Source organism: Octodon degus, unplaced genomic scaffold (assembly GCF_000260255.1).
Source record: "Octodon degus isolate 3935 unplaced genomic scaffold, OctDeg1.0 scaffold00220, whole genome shotgun sequence".
Taxonomy (NCBI): domain Eukaryota; kingdom Metazoa; phylum Chordata; class Mammalia; order Rodentia; family Octodontidae; genus Octodon; species Octodon degus.
This window is the reverse complement of record NW_004524796.1, coordinates 2272995-2285057: the sequence shown is the minus strand read 5'-3', so window position 1 is coordinate 2285057 and position 12063 is coordinate 2272995. Positions and strand designations below refer to the sequence as shown.

Below are 12063 nucleotides of genomic sequence, written 5' to 3'. Positions count from 1 at the left end.
TTCTTTCTCTTTCTCTTTCTTTTTTCTTCTTCCTTTCTTTTATTTCTTGGTACTGGGGATGGAACTCAAGACCTTGAGTTTTCCAAGCAGACACTTAACTTACACTGCTGAGCTATCTCCCCAGCCCACCTACTCATCTTACATACCAACCTCAAATATGAAAATGTGAAAGTAGAATGTGTCCAAATAGTTTTCTTTTTAGTTTGCCTTGGTAGTGTAAACTTTTTGAAAATTTAGAACCTTCAGAGGTCAAAATATCAATTTCCTTTTCCATGGAGAAATCCAACAGTGGAATGAAAATCAGATTTTGTTTGAACACACCTTATCAATTAAATCTGATGTTAACACTATCTTATAGGCTTTCATTCTAATCAGTCTTTTTTATCTCTTTTATGAAACAGCACGTATCTGAATGAGAAGTCACTCCAACTGACAGAGAAATGCAAAAATCTGCAGCATGGCATTAAGTCTTTATCCAACAAAACAAAAGGGTAAGTATCACTCTTCATATTTAATTTAATTTGACAATAAGTATTTTGCATTTAAGTTCTCCCTAGCATCTTAGCAGTCATTTGCAAAGTGAGTCTAGATTCACTCTCCAGCTTGGAGTAGGGTTTTGAGATGCTCCTGTTGATGAGGAGGATGGATAGTGGGTCACACAATGCCAATCCGGGTCATGCCCTGGCAAAAGGACTCAACTTGTCTGTTTCTAGAGCCATATTTATTGAAAACATGGTGTAGTTTTCTAGCCATGCTCTTAAACACCTTCACTTCTTTTCTTTTATTTTATTTTTGTATTTAGGACAGGGTGTACAGGGTCTCCCTGTGTAGATTGGACTTGTAGTGATCCTCCTGTTTACAACCTCCCAAGTGTTGGGATTACAGGCGTGCGCCACAATGCCCGGTCTTAAGACCTTCACTTCTTTTGAAGCTCCAATATGTATTCTGACCCTATCCTAAAAAACTATCTTCTTGTACAAAATTTAGGTTATTATTTCAGGCTAAGGATTAAGCCCTGGTTCCAGCTCTAGATCTCTCCTGTTCTGCCTACTTCTACTTACAATCCTGATTTTAGGGAGCCAATTGCATCTTTGTCTTCAGACTGGAGGAAGGAAATCCAAAACTTCTGTGCTTCTTGGACAGAAGAGGCACTGTGTCCTGAGATTCCAAAGTGAAGAGAGCTATTGAGATTGTGCTGGGAGGGCAGAATGCAACAGTGCTGGATGGAGGATGTGCGTGGAGATGGGGCGGGACATGTGCTTCAGCCTAAAGTCTCCCTTAAGGGAGGTAATCCAAGTTTCATTTTGCTGTGTGCTTGGCTAATGGAGTAGAAGGTTGTTCAGCAGAAAGAGAAAGCTATATTCCTCATGCCAGACATATTTAAGGAAGACCCAGCAGCCTCCTCTATTTTTCTCCATATTTTTTCTGTTTCACCTCTGTATTTCTGTCTCCCTAAGAATCAGTATTTCTGCATCCCGTCTTTTTGTCTCTCTCTCCTCTGTCTGTCTCTCTGTGTCTCTGTCTTTCTGATACACACACACACACACACACACACACACACACACAACATCCCTCTTTCCTTTTTCCTCTTTTAATTTTAAAAATAGCACTTGTGGGAGGCAGGCATTAAAACAGCTGCCTGTAGTCCTTTCACTTCCTTCCCCAGGGGTCTGGCAGGTTAGCCCGAAGGAACAGAAAGCAAGGTCAGTAGCCTGGTTTGCTCTGCTATTCAGCCTCTGAGTAAATAGCCTTCTGACTTTCTTAAGAGGACACCTTAGACCCATGGACTGTCCTTAGCAAGCTGCTCCCTGGCTGAGGTGTCACCCATAGTAAGTAGGACCTGGGATCAAAGAAGCAGGTCATGCTTGACCAGGGCATCCACAGGAACAAAGAAAAAATGTTTCATAACTGAAATATTCCTACTCTGTGAGAAATCCCACCTCTCTAAGCCTCACTTAGAGACCTCAACTACTGTTCTGGACTAGGTCAGTGTGGGAAGATTGAATCCAGGCATTAACTTTGATGCCCCTGATTTCTCCATGGTTTATCAGTCTCTCAACTGCCCAGATCCTTACATTATTAGAAAGTTTAGTACTGGGCATGAGTAGTGTCAGCAGCTAATCCAGTTTGACAGTCTCATCCTTGATATTGCTCTATATAACAGAGCATAGCCTATCAATATTTGTGTGTGTGTGTGTGTGTGTGTGTGTGTGTGTGTGTTCCCTCAATTCCAAGTGTTGATCCCCCAGCATACTAGAGGAATTCGTTGCATTGATTCTCTATTCGATATGCTTGCTGCCCTCTACCACAGCCTGGGCTTGTGCTTGTCTAGAAAGTGGAATGGTTTGGACTTCGGTAAGGGACTCTGGTGCTTTTTTGCATTTATTTTTTCTTTAGATATCATCAAATGGGAACAGGAGGATGACATCAGTGTTTGGGAGAAAAGCTCCCTCCTTGCCACCTAAATCCATGGAAGGGACTGGGTCATTTGGATTAAGGCCATGACTTGAATTAGATTTCATCCCCCCTCCTCCTTGCTCACTTTCTATTCCTGTTCTCTTTCTCTCTTCCTTCTACTGGATGCCTCACTTTAGGGATAAGTTAGGCTGCTGTCTTAGGCACTTTTCGTTTTGCTAAGATAAAATACCTGACACCCAAAGTTGAAGGGGGAAAGGTTTCTTTGCCTTACAGTTTGTAGAAATTTTAGTCTATAATTTGTTGGCTTCAAGGCAGGTCGGGTTGGCGGAGGGCAACAAAGAGACTAGCTTGTCATGCTCAGAAGGTAGCAAAAGCAACAAGGAATCTTGACAGCATCGTTCTGTACCTTTCATCTTATCTAGGCTACTTAGGGCAGGTATCAGTGATAACCTTAATCCACATGTCCTTGATCCTAGCCTTGTATCATAAATCAATTCGCACAGACTAGATCTAGCCATCTCTGAAGAAGCCCCACTTATAACCCACATGATTGTTTGTGGGGGACATCTAGACACAAGCCATAGCAGCTGCCCACATTTTGGGGCACAGCCTCTTCTTCAAAGCCCTGAATGATATGATTTGAACTGACCAGGGTTTCTAAAGGGACCCCAACTTACTACAGATTGGCTGTAACACTTGTGCAAATGTTTCTCTCCTCACACAATAAAATATCTGTGGTATGACAGATGGCATGTCACATCTGTTTGGTCATGGTGGACCTGTTATTTTGTTTGTTGTTTTTTGGATGTGAGGGGATTACAAGGCTCTGCTCGACTTTTCCTGGAAGACTTTATTCTAAGCCCAAACTGCCTTTCAGAGATCAAGCATATAGCATGAAGACACAAGAAAAGTGGAACTGGGAGAAATTGATCTTTGCTCCAGCATAGCTTGGGGAGGCCCGGCTGCTCATTGGCCAACGTGCGTGCTGAGCACGTTGATGGTGATGTTCTGATAACACATGGCTCTTGCCTGATACTCTGTTCAGCTCTCTAACACTTCCAACTCTGGCTCCCGAAAACGACAACAGTTTTCAACAAAGGGATGATCAGTGGCTGCACATCATGGCCAAACACTGATTGAGCATGGGGGCATTCTAGCATGGAAGGTGTCATTTTGAAGCCTGGAAGTTCTTGCAAGTCTTTGGTGAGAACCCACAGCACTAGTTCACTGCAGCATGCTAATGAGGATGCCCCAGTGCATGCTCTTATGTTTGCTCTCTCCGGTTTTTTTTTCTCTTATTTTTTTCCCGTTGTTTTGCATTTGATGGTAAGACCTTTTCTGTGTGGATCTTTAGGGGGTTGCCTTTCCATTATGCACACAATTTTCAGCTAGCTCATATAATTAGCCTACACTGGTATTCTGCACAGCAAAGGTCTGGAGAGAGCAAGCACGAATTTCCCATTGTTATGAAAGTGTTATTTTGAACACAGGAGACTAATTTTTTCAGTTGTATTGTCTATTGTCAGGAATCATGTGTTCTGCAGCTAGTGTTATTACAGACTTACAGGGGACAATTGAGAAAGCCATTCATGGTATCGTGATAAAAAAAAGTAATTTCATTTTCTTAGAAATAATTATTTAGCCCTATTTTTGTCACGGTCTGTTAAAGACTTAGAATGTTCTCTTTCTTCAGCCAATTTGTCCCTTTCAGGTTGCTAAAATACAATTTAGAAAGACAAAGTTATATAGAGAAGAAAATAGCACTCTTTTTCTCCACTAGTCACAACTACATTTTTTGAATAAAAGAAAATTAAGCAGTTACCATTAGGACAGCCAGTGGGATAGGGGATTATGTGTCATAATTCTTTGTTCTTTGTTTAAGAAAGTGAACTCCAAGAAAGTGGGACAGGGTCTTATTCACAGTTCCAGGTGCCTGTCACAGTCCTGAGCATGAATTAGTTGCTTAGGAAATATTTGTTGAATAAATAAATGAATGGATGGATAGATGGATGAATGGATGGATGGACTGATTTCTTAGGACTTCAGTACATTTTATATGCATTTCTAATTCCCAGATGTTAAAAAATTGTCTGTAAGGTCATAAACTACAACATTTAAAATCCAAATTATATCACTTTTGGAGCATTCACTGCCTTTGATTTCTTTTCCATTATTCCAAGAATCTAGGATCCCCTAAAATGTAGTTACTTTAATTTTTACTATTTGGTCAGAGAACGTGAACTATTCTAACAAAATCTCTCAATACTCAATGTTTTAGCACAAGATTTTATTCTTCTCCTTCAGTGCTTACTGTTTCTACTTGATCAGACAAATGTCTCTGGTGGCTGTTCCTAGGGTGTCTCAGTAAATTGTTTTCTTCTCCTTATCTTCAACAGGTGGTGCCCCAAGTGAAAGGGAAAATAAAGTGAAAGGGGAAGAGTCAATTACCAATCATTCCACTCAGATTCCATTGGCTAGGTCTGGTCCAGGGAGCAGTTGGGAGCATGTGGTGGGCTTGGGCAATGGAGTGGAATTGATGTAGGGCTGGTTTTGAGGTCCTAGCGCCTAGCGGAGCATCTGCTTGAAGCAACCGCAGCATGCGATGGAAAGGAAGCACCAGTCTGAGGTTGGCAGCCAGGCATCGGCTGTGTATACAGTAGCCCTCTCATCTGACATCCCTTTTGACTACAGGCCCTAAGGTGTCTCTTAAAACTTATTTTATTTTTATTTTTAAGATATTTTCTTAAAATAAGGAAAATTACTAAAAAACAGTACAAAATTTCCAAACAAGATGATAGGAAATCAGCAATAGTTGTTATAGTGCATATTGTTATCTTCAAAGTAGTTTAGAGTACCAGATATAAGCATGTAAAACTGGTCAAAAATAAATTAAGCATTAACTATTCCTTACAATAAACCAATAGAAATTAGTAGTATAATTGTCTTAGCTATCTTGTGTATGTGTGTGTGTGTGTGTGTGTGTGTGTATTTTTTTCCCTTCTTCTTTCTTTTCTCATTTCCCTAGGAGTTTGTTTCCCTTTCACAATATTTCTTGTACCTTCAGATTTTATTTATTCTTTCAGTTTCTTATGCTAGGGAGACAATACAATGTTTACACATTTATTTAAATTTTGCATCCATTTACTATAAAAGCTTCAAGTTTATCTTTCTTTATAGCTGAGTTGTACTCTCTTCAAGTGGGAAGAAGCATTTGTTTTTAAACAGTAGCAAATGTAACACCTTCTGAGCCTTTGAACAGCTTTAGTCATGTCCCCCATGAAAGGATTTATAGGATTTCTCTGGAAGAGACTGTAAGCTACTGTCCTGTCACTTTCTGAAAAATCATTGAGGCATGGAAGGCTCACTTTTCTTTAGATGGCTTTTCCAGGATAAGATACAAACATTCAGAATTAAGATTTAGAATGTCTGCCTTGTGTTGCCTAGGTGTGGCATCTGCCTCACGATACTGGAGAAGTAAATGTGCCTGATGAACTGTTTCAGGCAGTTGCATTGCTAATTACTGAGGACAATAGAATTTTCTGAAAGATAGCCTCTTTACAGGTTGGCATCAAGATGCTAGCTAGAGGTGCTGTTTTGCAAGTTAACACACAAAGAAAGTTGAAGTCTGGCCCTAAATGCTCTTCATTCTCTTATCCTGGAGAGAACAACATGACCTGAATTGCTGCATGAAAGGAGGAGGCGTAAATTATGGCAGATCAAACTTCAAAAGCTGGAGCGTGAGCATATCACTTGACAGCCTGCTAACAAAGCAAGTATTCCTAAATTTCAAGTTATCTGCCAGAAAGAAAGATTTTTGGTTGTATCTAAGATCTTCTGGCCTAGAATAATAGATGATTTACGCTGTTCAGCTTTAAATCTGTGGCCTTTAATTGCTTTCTAAAGTGGTACTTACAGCTTTGTCTGTTTGCTCACCTCAGACCTTTCACCTTGCCTTTTCTGGTCAGCCTTTAAGAGAACCAAAATACATCACTGCCCCCTTTCATGGTGGAGAGGGATTGGCCAGAAAATAAGAAGTTAACACCGAACACCAACATGCCCCATTCTTATTGTCCTAAATTTCTCTCGGTAACTTCTTTATTGATAGGAGATTTTATGTTAGGAGGTCTGTGAACAAGCACTGAAGTCATTACAGAATTGCCTGAACCCTTGTTGCATTAATGCCCTGAATTATTCTAGAAGTCATTTAACAATCACCAGTAAGTAGATGTAGCTCACTGATTGAGGAAACTGGAACTGGGTTTCTGAAAACTTTGCTAGCTGTAGAGATGGCCCAGGGAGATCTCCTGAGGTCAGCAACTGACTGCCTTTAGAAAGCCCTAGCCAGAGTTACAGAATCAGTGCATTTAGAGTACTATTTCTAAGGACAATTGTAACTGGGCTTTGCTGTCTATAAATAGTCGTCTCTGAAAATCCTGTGGGTGTGTGGTTGTGGCTTTGGTCTGGATGGGCAGCTATAGGTGCACATGGCCATCTACTGATGGACCATCTTGAAGTACTCTTTGGAAGCCACTGGACTTGGCTTGATTGTAGAGGAATCTGGTGTCCAGTTCACTGGGCAGACTTCTCCGTGGGTTTCCACAAACTGGAATGCCTTCACAAAGTGAAGGGTCCCTTCCACGCTTCGGCCCACTGGGAGATCATTGACACTCAGATGCTTGATGACTCCATTGGGGTCAATTATGAAGAGTCCTGAGGGCAATACTAGGACCTTCCAACAGTACACCATAGTCCTGGGAAATCTATGTAGTTAAATCTTACAAAAGTACTATGTTCATACAGCCCAAATCACCACTCTTCCTTCGTGTATTGATCCAGTGAAATGAGTCAAGTGGGAGTCCACTGAAACTGCCACAAATTCACAGTTCACATCGTAAAACTCATTGTGTTTGTCACTAAAAGCAACAATTTCTGTAGGACACACAAAGGTGAAATCCAAAGGGTAGAGGGAAAGCACCAAATATTTCCCCTTAAAGTCCTCAAGGCTTAGCTCTTCGAATTCTCCATTGACCACAGCTGTCCCCTTAAAAGAGGATGTGTGCAGGGTGACAGCTGGAGCATGATGCAAGGAAGTGGTGCTGAAGGTGAGTTTGGCTTGAGGAGACCCAGACCACAGTGTCTTTGTCAAGCATGTTCTTCTAGAAGTAACAGGTACAAAGGTTACAGAAACAGAAATGCCACGAGAAATTATGCTCACCTGTCAAACAACCGTGGCCTGGGGCAACCTTGCTGCTGCAGCTGCCATCGTCAGCACGTGCAGAGCTCTGTAGATGTAGTTCAGAATAAACAGTCTTAGGGCCTAAAGAGTTTCTTAAATTCACATATATTATATACGATGTTATATATTTATTCGTATATATTATATATGTAATTTGCTGTTTTTACTGTGAACTAACATGAGTTTTATTTTTTTAAAGAAATGTAATTCCTTCTATTTTTTAAAATTAATTTTATTGATACATTGTATATGTGCACAATGATCTCATTCATCACAGGGAATTTGTATCTGCCCATATATATCTTGATTTTTCTTTTTCCCCAAACCCCTCCCCTTCCTTCAAATCCTCTTCCTCTTCTTATTTATCAAAACTCTGTCTCCATTTTTTCCTTCTCTTCTCCTTTTCTCTTCCTTCCTTTCTTTTCCCTCCTCCCTTGCTTGCCTTTACATTTGAACATCCTCTTCCCACCTCCCAATATCCGTTATGCGCTTTTGGTCTTTATTGATCCTCTTGGTTTTTCATACCAGAGAAACAATATGATATTTAAACATATGTGCCCAATTATTTCACTTAGGAGTATAATCTAAAGGTGCATCCACTTACTTGGAAATGTCTCCAGTTTATCTTGCTTTGATTTTTCATGTCCATTAAATTTGTTTCATATAGTTGGAACACTAGTATTAGTACCTATATCTTTATGATTATTATCTCTTCCATTGGGAGTCTTCCCTTTACAAGGATGTAGTGACATTTTTATCTCTGTTATCAATCTTGGTTTGAAGTTCACTTTGTCAGAAAACAGTAACTACATCTCCCTGTTTGGTTTTTTTTTTTCCTGGTTTCTCTTACATTTTTGTTTTCCCTCTTTTGACTTTCAGTCTATGACTTTCTTTTTGTGTTAAATATGTTTCTTGTAGGCAGCATACTGTTGGATCTTGTTTCTTGATCCATTCTGCCAAGCTGGGTTTTTTTTTTTTTTTTTCAAATTAGTGAATTGAGACCATTTATACTGATGGCTATAACTGATTTTTTTTTCTGTACCAGAGATTGAGCTCAGAACCTTGTGCTTGCCAGGAAAACACTTATTCTACTGAGCTGTCTCCCCAGTCCATATGTTACTGACTTATTTGTTGGGAGCCACTAAAGCTGGAAATTGATCCTATGTGGGAGGGCAGGATGAGTCCTTATTGCCTAAAGCAGTCAAGCTATTTCAATCTTGAGCAAAACATCCTTCCTGGACACTGTGAGCCATTAGTTCCTAGGCAACATTGTGTCTTGTAACTTGGAGAAAGCATAAATAAATGCTTTGATGTTGTTGCCTTTGCCTATTAAGCTTGGTCTACCACCTGACCTCAGCTATTATCGCTTGTATTTATTTTTTGAATTCTCTTACCATCTTCTCCTGGGGACTACTGAGAGTCCAACAGATCCCTATACTTACTCTGGTCATATTATCTTCCTGTTGGTTTTCTTTTCTCCCCTTCTATTTAATTGCTTGCCTTGCCAGTGGAACATTATGTTGGGGTTGATGGAGGTGTAGTCCTCATTATGTCTTCCTAAAATATCCTTTGGAATTTTTTTTTCTTTTTTTGTATTTTAGGGAAGGATCTACAGGGCGTTCAGGAGCTCTCTACTAAATCAGACTTGTAGTGATAGTCCTGTTTACAGTCTCTCAAGTGCTGGGATTACAGGCGCACATCACCATACCCATCTCACCTTTGGAACATATTGGAGTGGTGATTTGTAATCTTGAATTTCCTCAGGTAGTGTTTGTCATGGAAGTATTTGCTCCACCAGTTTTGAAAGATAGTTTTATCAATCTGCTATGAAGGTTATTATTATTATTTTTTAGGATTTAAAATGCATCACTCTAAATTCTCCTGGACTTGAAGCCTTGTGTTAAAGTCAGCTATGATTCTGATAAGATTTCCTTTATAGGTAATTTGTTTCTTTTTCTCTAACAGCTTTTAATATTCTATGCTCATGTTGAATTTCTTGAATTTTTATTTTATATGCCTTGGTATAGATTTTTTTTACCATGGATAATTGGAGTTCTGTAGGCCTCACTTATATGTATGTCATATTTTTTCCCCTAGTTTGGAAGTTTTCTGTCATTACTTCTGGACAGGGTTCTTATGTCATTTGTGCTACTGCCTGTTTTCTTATTGACTCTGATCAATCTTATCTTATCCTTCTTTGCATCATCTAGTGGCTGTTGAACTGAGTTTTTATGGTCTCTCCTGTTTTTTTTTCTCCTGTTTTCAATAAATCTTCATTTTCATCATTGCTAACCACAAGCTGAATTCTATGTCTGTTATTCTGTCCTTATGTTAGTTGGTTGTACAGTATATACTTTGAATGTATTTTTAATTTCCTGGATATCTGTTTTCATGTTTCAAAGATTCCATTTCTTTCCTATGTTGTGTGTTCATGGTTTCCATCATTTTCCTATTTTATTTTATTTTTTAATCTATATTTACTCTGCAGTAACTAACATGTTCTTCATTCTGGTCACCTTCTCTTTAGTTATCTGAGAAATTATTTCTAATTTAGCTTTTTCTATAGCCCCATTCATCTGCTTTTTTACTTTCACTATTACCAGAGCTCAGGAAGGTGGGTTTTGAATTTTCCATCTCACTCTCCCTGGGTTTGTCTTTGGAATGCTGCAAGTCCTCAGTTGCATCTTGATTCCAGGACTTCTCATTTTGCAATTTTTTTAGTTTAGTTTCTGCATTGCTGCTTGTACATTGCTTATGGTAGGTAGCTTTATTGCGAGTATCGAGAGCTCCTTAGGATATGACTACTTTTGAGAGATGTTTCTAAGTGTAGGTGGCTTTTGGCTTTTGAGTTTGTTGCCTCTTCAATTTATTCAGAATGAGAATTTCCTGCCTGTTTGGCCTAGCCCCTGGTTCTCTGGCAATGCCTTGTGGTATCATTTATGACTTTCAGGCAATCTTGGTCTTGGTATAAATGGAAAAATAACTGATTACAGCAACTATGTTACCTTGACTAATATATTTAAATACATAATAGCCAGAACATCAAGCCCAGCCTAGAAAATGACATAAAATGGTAGCTCTGAATTTGTCACTTTTAACTGTATGAGGTTTGTAGCTCTATAACTAAAATAAGCCAGAAAGTTGTATACAGCAAATATCTCCTCAATAAAGTGACTTTATCCTCAGCAGAGAAAATTTTAAACAGATGAGAACACAACATAGAACAAGAGTTTGCAGTAAGGCTGGAGTACAATGACAGTTATGTAAACTTTGGCTAAGTGCTGAAAAAAATAGGAAGGAAAGAAAGAAGGAACAAACAACATGGACAAGATAAAATGACAACAAAAAAACTAGAAACAATGTTCACACTCATATATAAATAAAAATAAAAATAAAGAAAAAAGAAAAGAGAAGAAGAAAAAAGTCAGGGCATGTCTCTATTGTCATTGGTAGACAAAGAGGGCAGACAAAGACCTGATCCCAGCAAGCCTGCAGTAACATTATGGTAGGGTGATGGATAACCCAGAAAGCTGGCCTTTCAACTCCACTGAAGTTCATGCTGATCTTGGTTTCTTTTTGTGAGTCTTGGATCTGAGTAATTGCTGTCAAAACTGGAGGTGCCTCTTGCTGGTTCAAACTTGGCTCTCTGACCCTGGGTATCTACCATGGCTGACACTGGTAGTGACAATTGATGGTTATAACTGATACATATTGGCTTAGCTTTGTCATGTTATTTTCCTATAATAAGTTCTGTACTTTTCCTCTCTTTTTAATTACTTGCTGTTTGGTGGTTCCTTTCTGTTGTTCTTGAACCTGTATTCACTTCTGTCTCTCTCTTGCTAGAATATCTGTCAGTACTCTTTGTAGGGTTGATATGGTGGTCATGAATTTCTTCAATTGTTCTTTATCATAGAAGGATCTTATTTTGCCACTGATTTGGCAGATAATTTCAGAGTACACCAACCTGGGTTGGAAGTTATTTTCTTTCAGGACCTGAAATACTTCACTCCAAACTTTTCTTGATTTGACAGTTTGTGTTGAGAAATCTGGTATGATTCTGCTGGGCTTTCCATTGTAGGTGATCTGTTTCTTCTCTCTGGAAGCTTTTAATATTCTATTATTTTTGCTAAATTTCTGAGATCTTGATTATTGTGTGTCTAACTGAAGATTTATTGTGATTATGGCTGTGTAGAGTTCTGTATGCCTCACTTATTGGTATGTCAGGTTCTTTTCTCATGTTTGGAAATTTTTCTGCTAGTCCTTCTGCAAATAGTCTTTTTATGTCATTTGCTCCTACTGTTTTATTGACAACTACTATTTTTATATTATTTTTCTTTGCATTCTCTTATAGCTGCTGAATTGTTATTTACTGGTTCCTTTTTAGTTTTTTTTTTTTAAATATATTTGGT

General features: G+C 38.9%; 1 protein-coding gene and 1 pseudogene across 1 annotated transcript in view; one reads left to right on the top strand and one right to left on the bottom strand.

Moving 5' to 3' along the window:
- St8sia6 (ST8 alpha-N-acetyl-neuraminide alpha-2,8-sialyltransferase 6) overlaps positions 1 to 12063 on the top strand; it is a 133639-nt gene that overhangs the window by 55809 nt on the left and 65767 nt on the right. Inside the window, exon 3 of the mRNA XM_004645205.3 lies at positions 402 to 491. Coding sequence (XP_004645262.1) covers positions 402 to 491 — 90 coding nt within the window. The remainder of the gene's footprint in view (positions 1 to 401; positions 492 to 12063) is intronic.
- LOC101560975 lies at positions 6911 to 7681 on the bottom strand (annotated as a pseudogene).